This window comes from Lissotriton helveticus, chromosome 6, assembly GCF_964261635.1.
Source record: "Lissotriton helveticus chromosome 6, aLisHel1.1, whole genome shotgun sequence".
NCBI lineage: Eukaryota > Metazoa > Chordata > Amphibia > Caudata > Salamandridae > Lissotriton > Lissotriton helveticus.
The window spans coordinates 358,830,470-358,851,280 of record NC_136067.1 but is presented as its reverse complement, the minus strand read 5'-3'; the positions used below and the strand labels follow the sequence as shown (position 1 = coordinate 358,851,280).

Here is a 20,811-nt window from a genome sequence, read left to right as displayed (position 1 = left end):
AAACAAATTAGTGCTCACAAAGGCCATGTGTAGTTATTTCAAAGGCACAGCGCGTGTGCAGGATGTGGCCTTCCCGCACCCTACATCCAATACCTGCTATGGACAGCCGGAAGCTGTGATATTGAAGCGTGGTGACTGGGACAGGACAAGATCAAAGCCCATGCCAATTGCTTGCTCTTAAGAGCCAAAGGCCCTCCCTCGGTAACTGGTTCCAGGGAAATGATGACTGGACAGAACAAATGACTGAATATAATGCTCAGAGACCAGACAGACTATGTCTGCTTGCCAACTGAAAAGAGTGGGACGGTGCACATGGAGTAACCAAAAGCCATGCCTACTAATAATGGCCATCTTCCACATGTGGCACAGAGAGTCTCTGCTTCTTTATCCAGTTTAAAATGCAAGGACTAGCAAAAAAGACATTAAAATTCGTCTTTAAAAAACTTCAGTTAAAAGGATGGAATGGTAATGATCCAAAACATACAAACCACTTATATGTGCACTGTATGTTGAGCTTTGTCACGATAACGCCCCTCCATTTCACTGGTCACAACCATATATGTTATTATGTAGGGCATCATAAATTATATGTGATGTGATGTGAAAAGGCACTTATATAGCGCGCTACCACTCCAAGGAGTATCTTGGCGCTTCGAATCCTAGTTATCAGTAAGCAGCGGAGTATCCATGGTAAAAACTACCAGTCTGTGGGGGGGATCAGATTAACGCCAAGCATCCGGAGTCTGATAGGGAATAGATCCATGTTTTTAATCGTTTTCTAAAGTTTTGCTCTGTTGCAGATTGACGCAGGGACGGGGGTAGTTTGTTCAATGACATCGATGGTGAGATTATATCACATCACCATTCACATTAACCACTGATGACATCAGTGAAGCCACTATAGCAGGTCTTCCAACTGTTTTACTCTGTGCTCCACTTACGAAAAATATTTTGAAGTTAGGACCCCTTTCAAAACTTTAGGGCAAGACTCGGGGGAGTGGGAGTAGCAGGGCTGAGTGCAAGGGATAGATCTTATACAATTATTTCGGGGGTACTTTTTGTAGTTCAAAATCTGAGCTAAGTGTGAGAATTATAAAAGAACAAATGTCAAACAAAATCAGAAATTGACAAAAAAAACACGATCTCACATAATTGGGGTGCTATGAGCCCCTCTCACTTGTGGTGCCAATGCCAATGCAACTGCACTAATGACAGCTGCAACCCTGAATAGCAGGCTGTCTTCACTGACGCTTTCACCCCTTGTCCGCCATGCTTATCCATCACTCCAAACCTGAAGCAGACTATCAGCTAGATTCATAATTGGAAAATGGGCTCGCAAAGGGGCAGATTCTCAGAATCTGGCCCTTTGCAAGCGCAATTTTTGCATTTGGGATTCATCATCCCAAATTTAAAAATCGCTAATAGCGAAATCACATATTTGCGAGGAATTGCATTTAAGGAATCTCTATTTGAGATTCCTTAAATGCAATTCATGAAACTTTTAAAATATGCGAATTCGCTATTTCCGGCCGCTATTTACCACGAAGTCTGACTTCGTGGTAAATAGCGGAAAAATAGAAAAAAGCACTTTAGTGCATTTTTATCAGTTGCATGTTACACACACACATGTCCTTTGGACATGTGTGTGCGCAACACCTGTGCACATTTTCTTTTCAGGGGTGCTACAGGGTGTCCTTTGGACACCCCTGGCACCCTTGAAATCGCATCCTTATTTGCGATTAGCAAATTGCTAATCGCAAATAAGGATGATGTAGGAATCGCAATATTTTGTGCCATTCCTACATGAATCCCGTTTTGCAAGTCCTTAATAGCGATTCCTTAATAATCGCTATTAACCTGATGCGTGCGGGCGGAATTCCGCCCGTACGCTGGGAATCTGTAAAGTGCATGTTACATGACGAGCTGGGCTCGTCATGAGCGTGCGAGGAGGCTACCTCATGACGAGCCCAGCTCGTCATGAGCGTCGAAGGGGTTAAGGACTCGCAAAACAGGACTATGATGAATCTAGCTGTCAGTCTCTTTCAGAAAAATATGAGCGTGCACACATTGTCCCCTCTTTGCAGCGAGTTTTATCAACTCCAATGCTAGCAAAGCCCCATGCCTCTTTTTGGAAAGTAAGACAGTCATGATTGTGATGCAGTAGCCCCTCACCTCCATAGACCCCATGGCCACCTTGCCTCATCCACTAATAAATGCTACTGCCTTGCGAAGGGGGTAGTCTCTTCTATTCTGTTAAAAATATGATCCCCAATCTTGCCCCATCCCCAAAGAGTGCAAAGGGACCACCAGGGCCTCGGTGCCAATGCACCTGCACCACCAGCGACACCTACAGCCCTACGAAACAGGCTTCATCCTCTACCCACTCCACACCGGTACATCACTACCAGGCCTGATGCCCAAGAAGGCCGTCTGCCCCTTTGTGTAATTAAAAAATGAAAAGTCCCACAACTCTCCCAATACTTGTGGCCTGTTCCCTATGCAACAAGGGTGACCAGGGTAGTATTATTAGTAAGGAAAATGGCTCCACACTACTTTATGCTAGTAAAGCCATAATTGGGGTGCTCTGCCCCCCTCACAGCCTTGGTCCCAGTGCACTGCACTGTGTAGTGCTGGCCCTTTGTAAAAAAACGCAAAGAGCCCTCCATACCGTGTCATCTTCCTCAGGGCATCTCTCTGAGAAAACGGTCTCCGTTTGTTTGTAGATGGAAACATTAGCCTCCAGGTAGCACGCCCCTCTATGGAACTCTCCCCTTTCCTCTTTCTCCTGGGCCTTTACTCTGAGGCACCAGGGGTGCAGATGATCAGGGCTCAGCGTCTGAACGCAACCCTGCTGACCTCCCTGCCACACGCAACTCACCTGAAAGAACATTTGCATGCCGAAGCAGGCAAGATCTATGGGGACCAATGCGCCCATGCTTTTTTAACTTTACAAAAACATTTCCCATACTTTTTGTTAAAAACACAGCCGCCCTTGAAAGGTTAAAGTGGAAGAGGGTAGGAAAGAGAACTAAAGACCAAATAGGCCTTTTCATCAAGGTAATCGTCAAATGTAAAGGCTGCTTGGGACCCAGGATAGGCTTTATTTGATTGAGTCACTAAGTTTCATGAGGACAACAATTTATTATTTTTGAAATATAACAAGGCTGTCGAGTTCTAGAAATTGCACTTTTAGTGGACCTTTATAAATTGCATGGACTAGGTACAGTCTTATTACCTATTACAAAATATACACTATGAAAGCACTTGTTTTATATTAAACACTAACTTATTCTGCAGCAACCTATCATCAACTGTGTGTAACACATGGTTTAAAATAGGACTAGCATATTCACAGTGTTTTCTGTTGCAAGCGGAGACCTTATAGCATTATAAATACACAAGCCCCTGTTCCCCGCTGCACCAACAAGGATCTGGTTTCACACTCAAACATCGGCAGTAATTGCATTCACTAAATAAGGTTTCATAATGTAAAATAGTGATTAGCCTAACTTCCATTTAGTTTTCATTTAAGGTCGGTATCTTCTTTTATCTGCAGTTACCTGAAGGTGGAAAAAGAACACAATAGTTTCAGAATGTTTTTCTTCTTTTTAGTCAGGTCTTTGACCCTACCACCATGATGTTCAGTGTCACAGCTCTCATACGTTTTATTTGTAAGCACTTTAACTGCGCTTGTAAATGAAAACAGTCTGGAAAATTAAAAAATAAACAAAGTTGCACTTCGAGGCAATCTTCAAATCTAAGTGCTTACTGCGGCATCTGCCCCCCCCCACCCCTCCCTTCTTGGAATAGAACCACAAAGCACAATGGGGGTGCGCAGCACCTTTTGAAGACCTCTGTACTATAGAAACTATGGCAATGAGCATCAAAGGGCTGGCCCTGGGCACAGAATTATCTTGGATTAGACAAAGAACAGTGGGCACCAGGTGAGGAAGAGAATAAGGCCATGCCCAGTGAACTACTGGGGAGGGAGCGGTGTTGTGTACAGACTGAACTAAGAGCCCGCTGGTCAGGACCGGAGTGGAGTCCGAAGTGGAGTCTGACCTTAGCACTACCCCCAACTCAACATAGGGCCAAGCAAAAAGAAAGTATCTGTGCCAAGGGTCTTATGAGCAGTGCATAGCAGGATTTATGGTCAAGTATGTCAGCATAGCCGATCTATTTCAGTGTTTTTCTCAGTTTTGAATCACAACCATAACATTGCAACAAATGAATTGTTGTTTTGGGTGAATTTCTTTTTTAACAGGCATTTTCCGATAGTATCCACATTGTGGCTTTGAAAGTGTTTGTTTTCAGTGACAAAATATGTATTAAGTGAACTTGTGGTTTCTGATAAGCTTCATTAGGCAGACAGTTTTCTCAAATAAAAACATTTAGAACGTTGCACCAAATGGACTAACAGAAGACAAAGTGGCGGGGGACGGGCAAAACAAGCCTGGAATTAAGCAATTGTTACAGCTTATAAAATTGAGGCTTTCCTCTAAGTAATATATAAAGCAGGAGCAAGGGAAATCACAGGACCATCAATAGGCCGCAATGTGAAGATTAAACCTCGAAGGCTGGTCGGACTTATCTGCACCTGATAGAGCACAACATTCTTAATTGGTCTACTCTAATTAATAAAGAATTAATAGCAACAAAGAAATTAATAGCAAACAAAGAAAGCTACCAAATCCTAAGGCAACAAACCTTTTTACAAATTTATAACACATTTTTAAGGAAATCTTAATTGGCCTCCCTTTGATCTTTCATGTGCAGACCAGCAGGAAAGGGCAGACTCATGAGTGTCACCAAAATTAACAACCTAACTAAAAGAGACTAAAGAACATTACCGAAGCATACAAATCCAAATCAAGCTCTCAAACTGTCAGGTCACAGAACACAAATACATGCACTTTATAATTCTTTTTTAACATTTCCAAAGTCAACTGAAAGGTTCTTGAGGACTCTTTTGCTCTGGGAGACATACAACTAGTTGTCAACAAATGCATTAGGGAGGCCATACTATAGTCTTTTAGATCCGGGTTTGGCAAGCATTTGGGTTGGAAGAGTCAACAAAAGGCCCTGCCTGGGGACTTATTCATTGTTCAAGATAAATGAGAAATATGCCACAAACTACTTAGTCAAGTTGAAAAGGCGGCAATATCAAACAGGGGTTACTCAAGAAAAATGTGTCACAATAAGTCTAAGGAATTCCAGTCTAGATGCAGTTTCAGTCAGTACAAATACTTCAGTGGTTAATAGCGGTAGCAGGAACAGTAGCATTGTACCGAAAACAGATGACAAATCCCATTACAAAACTACAACGGCAATCGCTCAGGATAGCATGAATAAATAAACTGTACATGGACATATGCAACTAACTACGTGTTACACACATTAGGCACTGAAGAACATTTCAATTTGGTTTTTTTAAAATAAGAAATCTCATTCACCTGAATACCACAAAAATGTACAAGCTCAGAAAAGATTCTGGTCAAATTGACTTCCTAATCAAAAGTATTCTAATCGCTTAAATAATACGACCCTTAATAACTGTACTGAACTCACACTTGCTGAGGCCTTGAAAGAAAAAAATAATGAAAACACCTGACAAATGTCAACTAAAAAGGTAACTTTTAGGTTAGAACAGCAATCACAGCTCCTCGAGCTGTAGCACCTAAGACGAGTATTCGACAGGCTGCGTCATCATCAATCAAAGAGGGACTCAAACTAGGAATGAAAATCAAAACACAACAACAAATCTGTTGGAGCAAAATAATCACACTCTAACATTAATGGCAACAAGGGTAGGGAAAATAGGACGAGAAAAGGGAACTGCATAAAGCTGCCATGTGCATGGTGAGGTATACTTTGCAGTAAGGTCTGGTACCTTGATCTATGGGAGTATGAATGCCTGTCCCCATCACAATCCCCGAGAGACATTTGTGCCAGGTAGTCAGCAAGAACCCATGGTCGCCGCAACTGAATAAATGACAGTATTTGGCGCGATAAGGTAGAAAGGGCGGGGAGCTAATTACAGGCAGGCACAAAAAAAAGGTAGCCAACAGCATGTGGGCTGTGAAAGAGTCTGGGGTAACGTCTGAGTCAGAGGCCTGCTGCTTGGGGATATCCATGCAAAGGGTGTGCTGCTGACAAGCCCTCTAGAGCCTCAGTCCAGAGAGAGCAAGAGAGCCTGCCTGCCATTCACTGCTGGAGGAACACTGAACCCAGAGCAGCACTCAAACACGCCCCATGTACGTGCTCTCAGGACACAGCGAAGCATTCATAACATACTTCAGGAAAGTCTTGAATGCATGACCCACATCAAAGCAACAGTTTGCTCTTAGTGAGACAAGCAAAGTACACAAACGGTTACTGGAAAGGTGGTCTCAAATATAGAAACAGAAAGACTACATGGCCCATGGAAGCGCAAAACCGTCTACAGGACCGGATGAAAACCAAAACGTTGTTTAGGTTTAGGTCCACAAAGCAATGGGCGAGATAGAATATCTGTATCCCAGCAGGTCCTGCAGAGATTCACAGGAGGGATGCAAACAGTATTCGCACAACGCATCGTTAAATCAGGGTGACTCAAAAAAGGCATGCAATACCCTGCTCTATCCTGGCATGAACTTTGTGCATAAGAACAAGACACAGCAATAATAAGCCCTGACAGGCGGGTAATACAGTCTCAGTCAAAGAAGATTAGTCAAGAGTTTCCATGTACTTACATCTGTTGAGGAAATTATCAATGTTCTTATTTTTCCGTAATGCAGGGAAATCCAGGTCGAGAACCAATGAGTTGAGGCCATCCTAAAAAAACACACCAAAGAAAACAAGTTAGAGTGGCACTAGACTTAGAGGGAATCCAATGTTAAAACGCATACGCTATAGCTACAGAGAATCTTATGATAAAAATGCATACAGTGCTTCTTTTGAATATAAGGAATTACCTGTGTACACCTTTCAATGAAATCAGAAAATAATTTGGCAATTCTACTATTTAATATACAGAGACTTTCTGAATTTGTTGATATTTTAGAACTAGGTAAAGTTATGATATTAGTGTCTGAGTGGCGCTAGCAGTCATTACATGGCACTTTTTAAATCTGCTCACAAAGGGATTCTGGGCTCACATTTAATATTTGAGTGACCACTTGAGTCTCCTTGATGAGGGGGCTCACTCAAGTGTTACATAAATGCACAAAAGTATTGTATGAATCAAAAAGTGTACAATTAAAACTAACTACCAAGCTGACATAAGAGTCCTAGTGTGAGCCTGTAATTGCATCAAAATCATTAAAAATAAAATACACGAGATGTAGAGAAGGCTACCTTCCCCTTTGTAAAAAAAAAAAAGGCCCTGGGTGTGGGGGAGCAGGTTTGCACATAATGGAGGGTGCCCCCTAAAACCCTACTGATGCAAGTGTGATGGCACCTTCAGCATATCTTGCAGAGGGGGGGGGGGGTTGTTATGCCACTGATTTGTACAGAGATAATTACAGGCAGGGGGTATTCTACATTAAAACACTTGTATATAGGCCCTCTTTCAAATATATATGTGCCTACCCTCTTGAATGCTTTCTTAAATCTTAGCACCATTTTCTATACATCCTGGGGATCCACTCTAAGTGCTAAAGTTGTGTGTGGGTGTTTTGTTGCATGCGTTTGCAGGAAGTTGGTCAATGTTTGTATTAGAAATAGTATGCATTAGAACTTTTAGTGCCTTATGTGTATTGATAGTGTTCCAAAGATCTTCTGTTTTTCTTTGGCTTGCTTGGTCAGTGCAGGCTACTGTCTATATACACATCACAATCCAGATACAGTATGATTCACCCATGAGAGCCTGAGGGAGTGCTCGGTTTGCTTTAGTTTTCTAAGGGGACAATAGGAGCTGTTGATTTGGCAGCACTTTGGTATTTGGCTTTATAATCTGCTTCAATCAGTAATGGGCGAGAAAGCAAGACACAAATGATGGAAGGAACGTAAAACAAATCAAAACATTCACCCCCAGTCGAGAGATCTAGTTTAAATCCATGGTTCTTTTTCTCACCAAGCCACCCTAGTTTAGACCCATAATGGAGGGGGCCTCCTCAGCCCCTACTGATGCAAGGGCATACTCGGCGCACTAAGGGCGAGAAAGCAAAAGACACACAAATAATGGACGGTATGCAGAACAAATCAAAACATTCACTCTCAGTCAAGAGATCTGGGTTAAATCCATGGTTCTTATGCTCACCACACCACCCCAGTTTGGACCCAGCCATATGCAAATCAGTCTTGACCCCGGCCCTCATGGGAACAGTCCAGCCCGAACTGCCAAGCCAGTCCTCCATGGACCGAAAACAGGCATCCTAGGACCAGTTTTGGGGTTTCACCCCTCATCAGCCAGGCTAGCTTGCATCCAGTGGCAGAGTGAGCCCGGACCCACGTCTGGGCATACCCAGCGCACTTAGGGCGAGAAAGCAAAAGACCCCGAAACCGGTCCCAGGATGCCCTTTTGTGAAAGAAGCACGTAGGTTGCAAATGCTATGTTCTAGGTACACTGTGCAATGGCAAGACCAGTAAGAGTGGACAAACATTTAAAAATAGTACAAAGCTTATATAATAAGCATAATGGGCAAATAGAGACGTACATGGTAGCACTAATACAAAAGGGGCACATTTACAATATTAAATCCCTGGATGGACTAGACTATCCCTATTTCCTTCAAAGCTTAAAGTGAGTTCTTAGTGCTGTTTTTAATTCCTTCAGAGTAGGAATAGCCCCAAAGGTCAGTAAAAGAATCAGATGAAAGGAGGACCAGAATCAGGAAGGCAGGCAGGGTGGTTTAGATGGGGTTGGAAGTGCCGAGTATATGATTATACGCTGTGGGGTGTATACAGATGGGTAAGGTATCAAAGTTAGCCTAAGGACATTCCATGAGAAGCTTTGAATCCTAAACGTCTGATTTTTACCAGAAAGCCTGCGAGCATGATGAGGATAATGTTAAGTAGGGGTGCTTCCAGCGAGACTGTATAATATTACCCTATGGTTCTTACTGCTCCTCTTCAGTGGGCAGGCCTATGTCCCACCATGCTGAATTCAGCTAAGACATGTTTTATTCTTTCCACAGGTTTAACGACTTCTTGCACACCTAGCTCTATCTGCTTCCCTCCTGACACACGGACTTTTGCAGTTTTCACAAGAAACCTTGGTGTTCTTTCCAATCCCTTAATGAATTTGGTATCTTTCATGATCCCCGCAAGCACTGCAGCTAGATAGCAAATCTGAAATATTGATAAAAATCCGTCCTCGTGTCCCATTCCACAGCGCCGAGGCACGGAGCGCCTGGCAAATTATCTGCACACTTGATAATTAAAAATGTTTTGTATGTAGCATTTATATAGCGCTTGTTACCCCTAGGTGAAGTGCTGAGGAGCTTGCTTATATTGCTAGCATGCCACTCATAATCTTCCAGTGGGCATTCCCCTTGACAGTATTTGCGGCCAAGCACAGATACGTTAATCCAATACCCGTTACAAAAAATATATATTACTTTTTGTTATAGATACAATGATGGTTGGGGGCTAAGAAATGGAAAAACACAGGCACGATAAACGTTTCCGTGCGCTTTTCATTTCACTGCTCATCACTGCTTGGCAGGATGTTTTCTATTCCAGTGAACAATAAATGTAAAAAAAAAAATCATACGAAGCGAATCCCACACGTTCCATAAAGGTTCAAGAAAAGTACATATAAGGTTGAAGGAGAGCAAACAAACAACGACGGCATCTGTAGGCGCCGACTCATCTCAAGCAGGAAACGTGTTACCACAATGATTTCACTGCTCACTTCCGCTTTCTGTTAAAAGGGTTGAGAGAGCAGCCACGCGGCTAAATATAGCGTCGGGTAAGCAAATGCACCGTAGGAGTAAACGTAAAAAACAGGGCGTGCGGCTGGGATGCCAGACGGGACGCCCTCACACTGGGTGTGCGGGTCCGGACAGCTCGGCCCCGGGGACACACGTCCTCCGCGGTGAGCAGGTGTCTGCGGCGGTGCTCACCCGGCGCAGCCTCCTCAGGCGTCCTCGCGTGCTCCCGCGCCGTCCTTTACATTCACATTCCGAGGATGCCTGGACCCCATGTGCCGATTACAAACCGCAAAGTATTTCCACAACTCCCACAGTATTTCAGCTGCCGCCTTGTTTTAATTTTAAACATCTATTTTCAATGAAGGGGATCCCAGGGGAACGTATCGTCTAGAGCGCATGTGATGGACAGTGTATAGTAAATATACAGCAGGCCCGGGAAGCCCGTTTTTTTTCTTTTTACTGTAATCGTTTGTGTCTTAAATTTATTTCGATGTATTCTCTTTCAATTTTCAGTTCTTTTGTTCCTGTGTTTTTGGGCTCCGATATTTTCTATTGTCATAAAATTGCATCACTTTTTGGTGGTTCTTTGCTTCGGTCTGTAACGCGAGGTTTCTCTCCTCCCTTTAGTTTCTCTACAAGCGGTCTGGGTACTACTTCATGAAGGAAACATGGAGATTTGCATTCATCAATTAATGGAGATTTGCATTCATCAATTAATGAATATCCCCCTTCTTTATTGGAGTGAGGGGTGATTCTGTTTAGCTTACCATCAGGCCCGGTTCCAGGAGTTTTCATCTGGATGGGCCAAGAGTTCATTCGGGTGGGCCCAATTTTTGTCAATTCTGTAGGTAGCCTACAAGCCCAAAATTGTTATCATATCTTCTTCCAAACAGGCATACAGTATGTTTAGAGCATTATTTGAGAGTAAAAGCTGATGTAAATACTCAACAGGCCAACTCTTACACTTTCCAGCAGCCTAGTCTTTAGCACCAGGATTCCAAGCAGATTATAATAGTGGTAAAGGGTTAAGGAGTTCCCTATTACCACACCTAAGCCTTGACATTATGCTCTACGAAGACTGGCACTGAAAACTTGATCTGGGCTTAGCATGACGCAACAAACAATAAGCAATGTTCCAAATCCACTATAACCGAGTTCCTAAAAGCAAACCACAGTGCAAAATATAAGCAGATATTCAAAAGGATTTGTTTAGGAGGATGGCGCAGATGCTGGCCACTGTTTTAGCCAAAGTGCAGTTCGCATGATTTTTCAATTTTTTATTAGGGCTCGGGCCTGCCGTACACTGCGCATGCAGTGTCGCGCAGCGAGAGTCCTTTTCCCGGGGATTTGAAAATGGACCTGGAAATTCCACGCAGTTCGTTCGTGTTATTTCCAAGGTCCATTTTCATTGGCCTTCGCGTGCGTGCTGTTTTTTAACAGAACACGCAATAGGTCATGGGTAGTCCCGTAGCTCCGCCCATGGCCTATTGGTGTCTGTTACGCGCACCAGAGGCCATATGTTTTGAATTATCGAGGCTTGACAGCCGCGATAATTCAAAACATATGCTCGCAGCGGCGCGAGCACCACTCACGGGCTTTTTTTTTTTTTTTACAAAGGCTTTCGCAATCGCTTTCAGTGCTGCGCTTTTTATTTGGAGTCCTTTGATGCTGGTTTCCTAAAATGCAAACTTGTAATCCAACGCAACAAGACAATTCATGACCTACACAAGGACAATAAACAATAACAAAATGTACCACCAAACTGCTCTTCTGAAGCAGGGCCAAGACACCCCTGATAACACAACTGTGCAACGCAGTGAGGCAAAACGCCCCTTCCAGTCAGCAGTTCGAGGACAGTAATCTACCAGGTCGTAATTCGCTACCACACCACCAGTGCACACACCTTTGCATGGCAGCACCGAGACAAATACCACCCACTTTACGGTGCAGTACCGCCTCCTCAGCAGCAATACCACCACATACACGGCAATTAAACGGCATTCACCGCCAGCTAAAGCACTCATTCATCCGCACTCAAGGCATTAACAACAAAAGTCTCTACACTGTTTCACTGCATCAAGTGTAACCCCCACCCATTTTCGCTGTAAAGCAACCCATCACCATTCCTGGTTAAACATTACCTCCAAATGATTCCTCGGAGCGATACGAAGGTACAGAGAGAATCCCGGTGAAACAGAACTGGAGGAACGGATGCCCGGGCCCAGTCGGTGTACACGCGCACTGCCCTAGCACAGATCCAGTCAGACACTCAGCCGTCTGGTCCAGCAGGTGCGGCCTTTCCACCACCGACCTCGGAGATCCACGAACAAATCCAGTCGCCGCCCGCCTCCTTCCACAGGGCCTAGGCACCAACCTATTGCCACCTCCGCGGGGCGCGCGTCCTCCCTCCGCAGCCGTCCAACGGCTGCAGCGCGCGACCAGCAACCTGCCAGCGGCGCAAGCCGGGCGCGCGCCCAACACTGCAGCCCTCTGCTCTCCGGCGCGGTATGCGCAAACTGGACCCTTAGGACCCGGCGCTGATAAACCACTCAGCTGCAGCGTCAATTAATCCCCCGCGTTCCGATGCACTGATTTCCAGACTCTGGCCTCTCCTCTAGCCCTCTCGATTAACACTCTCTCTCAATCTTCGACTCCCTCTACTCTCCCCACCTGCGCGATTGGTTTGCTCTTCCTGGACCGAAATCCCGCCCACATTTTGATAGACACACCTATAAGCCCCGACCGCAAAAGAGTCTAGTCTAGCAAGTCTCGCCCATTCACAGTGACAGCAGAGTCGGTGAGAGTGACAGCAGAGTCAGTGAGAGTGACAGCAGAGTCAGTGAGAGTGACAGCAGAGTCAGTGAGAGTGACAGCAGAGTCAGTGAGAGTGACAGCAGAGTCAGTGAGAGTGACAGCAGAGTCAGTGAGAGTGACAGCAGAGTCAGTGAGAGTGACAGCAGAGTCAGTGAGAGTGACAGCAGAGTCAGTGAGAGTGACAGCAGAGTCAGTGAGAGTGACAGCAGAGGGAGAGCGACAGCAGAGGAAGAGCGACAGCAGAGGGAGAGCGACAGCAGAGGGAGAGCGACAGCAGAGGGAGAGCGACAGCAGAGGGAGAGCGACAGCAGAGGGAGAGCGACAGCAGAGGGAGAGCGACAGCAGAGTGAGAGCGACAGCAGAGTGAGAGCGACAGCAGAGTGAGAGCGACAGCAGAGTGAGAGCGACATCAGAGTGAGATTGACAGCAGAGTGAGAGCGACATCAGAGTGAGAGTGACTACAGAGTGAGAGTGACTACAGAGTGAGAGTGACTGCAGAGTGAGAGTGACTGCAGAGTGAGAGTGACTGCAGAGTGAGAGTGACTGCAGAGTGAGAGTGACTGCAGAGTGAGAGTGACTGCAGAGTGAGAGTGACTGCAGAGTGAGAGTGACTGCAGAGTGAGAGTGACTGCAGAGTGAGAGTGACTGCAGAGTGAGAATGACTGCAGAGTGAGAGTGACTGCAGAGTGAGAGTGACTGCAGAGTGAGAGTGACTGCAGAGTGAGAGTGACTGCAGAGTGAGAGTGACTGCAGAGTGAGTGTGACTGCAGAGTGAGTGTGACTGCAGAGTGAGTGTGACTGCAGAGTGAGTGTGACAGCAGAGTGAGTGTGACAGCAGAGTGAGTGTGACAGCAGAGTGAGTGTGACAGCAGAGTGAGTGTGACAGCAGAGTGAGTGTGACAGCAGAGTGAGTGACAGCAGAGTGTGACAGCAGAGTGTGTGACAGCAGAGTGAGAGTGACAGCAGAGTGAGTGACAGCAGAGTGAGTGACAGCAGAGTGAGTGACAGCAGAGTGAGTGACAGCAGAGTGAGAGACAGCAGAGTGAGAGACAGCAGAGTGAGAGTGACAGCAGAGTAAATGACAGCAGAGTAAGTGACAGCAGAGTGACAGCAGAGTGACAGCAGAGTGAGAGTGACAGCAGAGTGAGAGTGACAGCAGAGTAAGAGTGACAGCAGAGTGAGAGTGACAGCAGAGTGAGAGTGACAGCAGAGTGAGAGTGACAGCAGAGTGAGAGACAGCAGAGTGAGAGACAGCAGAGTGAGAGACAGCAGAGTGAGTGAGAGTGAGTGGCAGCAGAGTGAGAGTGACAGCAGAGTGAGAGTGACAGCAGAGTGAGAGTGACAGCAGAGTGAGAGTGACAGCAGAGTGAGAGAGACTCAGCAGTGTGAGTGTTCCAGAGAGAGCAGGGTATGCTTGTGCGCTTACACGGTGCACTGACACACAGGAGCTAAAACAAAGTACAGCTGAACACGTGTCTTGGGAGCTTCATGGAGGCACCCGGCCCGCTGTGAGGGGAGCAGCAAGGAGGGGACGCCCCAACCAATCAAGCGCAACTACTCACAACCTACTGTACGATTACAACACAGGCCAAAGAGCAGAGCTAGGTCTTTTCGCATTAGGTAGGGTGAGCAATGTGTGAGTGTGCAGGGTGAGCAGTGTGTGAGCGTGCAGGGTGAACAGTGTCTGAGCATGCAGGGTGAGCAGTGTCTGAGCGTGCAGGGTTAACAGTGTGTGAGCGTGCAGGGTTAACAGTGTGTGAGCGTGCAGGGTTAACCGTGTGTGAGCGTGCAGGGTGAACATTGTGTGAGTGTGTAGGGTGAGCAGTGTGTGAGTGTGCAGGGTGAACATTGTGTACAAACACCACCAGCCGTCAGTGCGCGCTTTCACCGGGCACAAACACCACCAGCCGTCAGTGCACGCTTTCACCGGGCACAAAACACCACCAGCCGTCAGTGCAGGCTTTCACCAGGCGCACACACACCACCAGCCATCCGTGCACAATTTCACCAGGCACACAGAACACCAGGCGTCAGTGCACGCTTTCACCAGTGACACACACCACCAGCCATCAGTGCACACATCAATTGTTAACGCATCCGCAATTAACTATTGTAGCAATTACAGTATGGTCCACTTTACTTTTAAACATATTCATCTAAAGCGCAGCATACCACCATTGATTGCTACAATTCCAATCCAACACACATAATTCCACTACACCCCACATGCATACACTCCATAACACATGGCTAAAAGACATTGCCATTCATAATGCCATTAGCTCTAACTCAAATAAATCCTAGACCTATTGCATTTCCAATGCATGTTAATTATCCACTGTCCCAATTCCCCCAGGCCTCAAAGCAGCTCCTAATTTGGGAGCAAGTGCACTATATAAGAACGTTAAATAAATATGTAAAGAAATAAATATATGCAGTGTGAGTCACCCCTTTTGGGCTTATCAGTTGTGAATAGTGGTTACTGCGTCAATTGTGATAAACAAACATCAACCCTCCTGAGCGTGTTTCATCATCTTAACTCCATAAACAAAAAACAAATCATAATCTGTGCCTCCAACATAGCAGAGGAAACAGTGGTTAATTGGTCTAAAAATAATAATAATACGTGTCGGGGCTCTCATCAGGAGGCAGTTTGCACCAGCCCCTTTCTCCTGTTAGCGCAGCCCAAAACAGAACCAACTGCTTACCAGGAATGTGGGGAGAGGATGGGACATAATGGCCAGAGCTGCAGACTTCAGAACTGGGGGACCAGGTTCGAGTCTGGCGTTGGCTCAACATCCTGTGATTATGGGTAAACCACTTAATCTCCCTGTAAATTAATGTGTGTCCCGTTAACTGGTGCTCATGAAAAGGTCAGTGTTGGTGATTAAGTGCCGTTGTGGCCGGCTCAAATTAGGCACTGATGAGGAAAACAATTCACTGTGAACAGAGGATTCAGGGAAGTCAGTTTCCTACGTGGCAGCTTTTCTTATTTTCGGGTTAGACTTGTAAATTTCAGGAGAAATTATTGCTCATTGCGAATTGCCCAGCCTACAAATGTAGCAAAAGAGCCATTAGGCGTGATCAAAGATCTTAAATCTCCTTTATCTCAACAGTGTCTTGTTGAGCCTTCACACAACCTCTGTAGGGGCCTACGTTTTTGTTTCTAAAGATTAACAAAATCAGGATTCAGATACAATAAGATTTAGTACCTCGACCCAGAGGGACTGCGGTGAAAGAGGACTTCAAGGAGGGCTCGCCAACTATTGTGACAGACACCATCAATACTACCAGGCCATCACACACTCCTCATGATATCTGCTGGGCTAAAATTATGCAACAACTAATTCATTGCCTTTATCTTGTTACTCTGTTCACTTTGCGACTGAACTACAGTGGAATCCCTCTATCATGGAAACCTGATTGGTTACACCTCTGTTTAACAAACCTTCCCTGGTCACAGATGAGCTTAATAATTTTCACCCAATCTCGCATTTGCACTATCTCAGTGAAAATTGTAAAAAGTTGTTTTTGCTCTAGCTACAAACATTTGTTAAGACGATAATGTATCACACGCTTTTCAGGCAGGATTTAGACAGGACCAACACCATGGAGTTGGGGGGTGACCTCAGTGCAGGATGACTTTCACAGGCTCACAGGGAATGGTAATATTGGAAATTTAGTCATACTGCACATTACAGTAGCCTTCACATCTTTGAACAATCTGCTTCTTTCCAGTTTGGAGAGAATTGGTCTTGAAGGCTTTGCTCTCAAATGAATTACGTTAGTCTCGTCCAGACCACTTTTATTACACCTATCAGTTCCAAAGCCAGTCACGTCAAATGTGGTGTTCCAAAGAGATCTCTGCAATTCTCTCTAGTATTTGGTATCCTTCTGATGCCACTAGCTACCCTCCTACACACTGTAGAAGTGCAACACCAAATGCTAGCAGGTGACACCCAGTTGGTGTTGCCTGGATGGTGGAACACCTGAACAACATCATCTGCATGATAAACATTCGTAGATGCACTAACCAAACAGTGGTGGCAGATCCCCGACAATGTAAAAAAAAAAAACATGCAATACACCAAATATGTCCCTCTTTATTACTAGCAAAACTTTCCTAAAAGAAACTGCTCCATCTTGCCAGAAGTTATGGGCCCTCTATTCTTCCCCTTCAAAATAATTCCCCAATCGAAGTATCTATATTGATACATACCTCTCCTGGAGTTCCCAGTAGCTTAAGTATACAGTACCTGTTTCGGGAAATTCAGCTTTTAAAAAAATGCTAGACTATATTGACACAGAGCACCACATCCCATGTTCAATTCATTAGTGCGATCATAGCTTGAATACAGCAGATCATCAGCCTTGGCCTAAAGGACAATCTCTTAAGGTGGCTACAGTCGGTGCAGAATGCCGCTGCTAGGCTCATTACAGGCAACAAAGCACAGGGATCACTCCTATTCTGACATTTATTTGTGACTTCCTGTTAAAAATAGAATACCATTTAAGTCTCTAGTTTGTGGTAGGAAGCACAATTGACAGTACTTCTACAATCAAAACATTCCATACTTATGTCCTAAAATTTACTCTCCATTCTTCTAACCAATTCTTTCTCAACCAAGACGAAGACTATTTCATTTGGAGACAAGGAAATGAAAGTGTGGACCAATCTGCCAACAGAGATACATGACCTTTCATGTTTGCATGTGGCTTGCAAAAAAAACAAGCAATTGCAATGCAATAGGTCTCGCATTTACCAGAGTTTGAGCTATTGGCATTGTAAATGCCAATGCCTTTTATTTATGTGTTAAGCAAACCCTCAAAGTACAAAGCGCATGTTTACGCAGTGCTGCCTGCAGGTTTTTAAAACACATAAACAAAAGGCATTGTCATTTACAATGCCAATAGCTTTTTTATGTATTATTGTTGGAGCAGCTGCTTTATGAATGTTTACGTATTTACAGTTCATTAAGTGAAAAGTTATAGCATGTTTAGACACTAACTTCAGTCACACAAATATTGAAATTACAAATCTTGCTCAAGGCAAATGTCAATTAACATCAGCAACAGCCATGAAGTATTCCAACAATGTCAAAGTCTGCAGTCGGCAGTCAGAAAAACACAACTTTACCTTGTCACTGACTTTGCTCCTTCACCTTTTCTCCTTGAAAGACTCCTATGATGCCAAAGCGGTCCTGGCAGTACAAGCGTGGGGGGGAGGGGGGGTGGGGTGCGGGGTCTTGGGCCTGCAATCAGCAGAGTGAAGGTGCGGGGGTTCTAAGAAGGAGTGAAACAACAACAAAGCCCCGTTCACAAGAAAATGGTCTTTTAAAGACCTGTGAAGTACTCGGGTGTAGCTGCGATAAGCTCAACAAGCATTGTCAAAGCCAATAGGTCGAGCATTAATAATGCTTCAATGTGATAGAATATTAATCCCAGGCTTAATGGTATTCCCAAAAGTCAGACACACTTACTTGCCAATCAATTAACAAATCTGCAATTAAGAATCAAAAGTTATAATCCTTTACTTTTGTGAAATACTTGATATGGCAGTGCTTTGCTTTATAAACTCATTAGTGCAAAGCAATTATGTGCTCAGTTTCAATAGAGGATGTAAGTGGTGTGGGTGTAAAATGGTAGGCAGCGCATGAAAAGACCTCCGCCGTTGCATCAGAAGTGGGTTTGCAAGCACTATGGCACGGAATTAGCAACAGACAACCGCTTAAAGCTCTTTGCACAAGTCCATAACCCTCCCTCAGTGCTTTCAAAGGGTAGGTACTGTCAAGTCCCAAGTACCAGCCCTTCTTTAATTCGGAAGGGAGAGTATCAGCACTTCTCATCTTTGGTCCAATACTTTAATGGGAGAATACTGCCACTACTCAGTGGCAAAGAGGTGCTCTAGCATAGTGAGTACTCACGCTTCTATATTTCCATTTCAAGTACTGTCCTCTCCCTCTTACAGATGAGGCCATTTCCGACCCCCTGGTCAAAGAAGTGTGACCCCTCCAGATCTTCTAGTGGGCCAGGTCCCTCTGGGTCCAAGATCCGGTAGTAATTAAAAACGGGCATTATAAGGGGTCCCTATCAGGCCATATATTCATGACTTTTTGCCAGTAACGTTAAACACATATCGATTTTCTAGATACTGAATGTAAAACTTGTTATGATCATCAATGTCAGAGTTCATTCCTTTTTATATTCCGTATGTTTTACTTAATCTTGTATTCTATTTTTGTTTGCGAATTCCAGGATGCTGTGTTTCTTTATTTTTTCTTCATGTAGCATAGTAATCTTGTATACTGCATACTTTGAACGGAGTCCCACCATAACAGGTCATGATTGAGAACTCTGGAGTTGAAGGCCTGTTTCTCACAATATCTGTCAGTGAGTGAGAAAAATGTTCAGAATACTGGGCCATTCAATCCTTGGCTTCTGTGCAGAGGTCACGTGCTCCAGTTGCAACTGTGATTTTGTGCAAGTAGGTATGAAGGAGGTACACGCTTGTCAAAATATTGAGACGGTGAAAATGAAAGAAAATTCATTGCATACAGGTGAGTGGGTGTGTTGCATGTTTGAGGGTGTTGAAGTGAGGGAGATACGAGGAAGTGCATTGATTTTAGAGTGAAAAGAGGGCGCTAAAGAGGAAAGAGGTGAGGTGCAGATGGACGAGATGTGAAGAGAAAAAGGACATACATGCCAGAGTGAACATGACAGGAGTGATTGAGGCAGTCTGAAGACCACTACCCCTCCCTCATGCCTCAGCATTCTTTAATTAATAGTTTTGTACTTTCAGGTTGAAAACATTTCCAAGATTAATTATTTACAACATAATTATTGTTGTTACTCATTTCTCTCAATCAAATAACAATCATTGACAAAACCAGTAATCCTGGCTGGTGTTATGTGTAAGTCAATTGTATTATATAACTGGATGCAATAATAGAAAGCTCAGAGGCATCAAAATACCGGTCAGGTATGTAAATCACAAAAATGTAGTTTACATGTTTAAGTCACGCCATTAATTACATAGGCTACACCCATTTTAGAGACCCCATAGACTTTTTTTTTCCATCCCACTCAAAGCCCTGGACCCATTCTCGGGACACCCCGGCCTTTTAAAGAGGCCTGGTTAATGAGTCTGTGATCCGTTGCAGTATTGCATTTTTGGTCGATTTACATGAGGCACTTAAACAAGGTCAACACCTCATCAAAGAAGACCACTTCCGGGGTGATGCAGAGCACTGCAGCTATACAGGAAGTAATAGGAACACCTAACCCTGTCCGTAGAGCACCATTCATGCAAAAGATTTTCGGTTACGGAGGAAGCTCCCTGGCCTTTGAGTCCCCTGCGATCGAAACAGGCGCATTGGTTTATTGGAAGCATTTTTTTTCATCTAAATTAATGGCAATGGTTATAGCTTAAAAGTGTTGTGATACAGACAGCGCTTTACATTTGCAACTGCGCGTGGCATTATACCCCGTTACTTAACGGCTGACAAAACGTGCTGTTCATGTAAACAGGGTTATTTCCAAGTTGAGGAAGTTAGAAAGCAGGCTGCAGCTGGTGCGCCTGGGGAGCGCACATGAAGGGGTGACCTCCCTCGTCCATGACCGGATGGAACCCGCACGGGTGGACATCTGCTCAGCACACCCAGGGGACCAAGCAGGTGAGTCTCTGCGTGCAAACCCCCAGGCTAACGGGAGAAAATTAGGAATCCGTGAACTTGCTGTAATTCAGACCCCCGCTAATAATAAGCGGCCAGCCACACCACAGCGTACCACAGTTACAGAGCCATACATGGAACCGCCTCTGCCTCCCGAGAAGCTGATAACAGAATAAGGGCGTAAACACCAAGCAGCGCCCTGCGGAGCACTCACCAGTCTGCTGCAGCGCCGCGCGGATCTCCAACGCCCAGCTGTGCACCGACTCCCAGCTGTCCTCGGATGCAGCGGTGGCAGAGGGCTGAGATCTGTCAGTAATCCTTTGGCTGGGATGCTAGTGTCCTCCCGTGACCCGGCAGGACAACAGGTCTTCCCATGCCCGGATCTGCGGCTTCACACCCCTTCAGTACCCGGGTTCACTGTCATGGCGTGCAAGGACCTCAGTGGTGTTTACAAACACTAATAATAAAGACAA

General features: G+C 44.9%; 1 protein-coding gene across 2 annotated transcripts in view; it reads right to left on the bottom strand.

The window, feature by feature from the left end:
• ROCK2 (Rho associated coiled-coil containing protein kinase 2) overlaps nucleotides 1-20,811 on the bottom strand; it is a 663,375-nt gene that overhangs the window by 391,482 nt on the left and 251,082 nt on the right. For both annotated transcript variants that reach the window (XM_078647798.1, XM_078647799.1), the window contains exon 2: nucleotides 6,732-6,813. In XM_078647798.1, coding sequence (XP_078503924.1) covers nucleotides 6,732-6,813 — 82 coding nt within the window. The remainder of the gene's footprint in view (nucleotides 1-6,731; nucleotides 6,814-20,811) is intronic.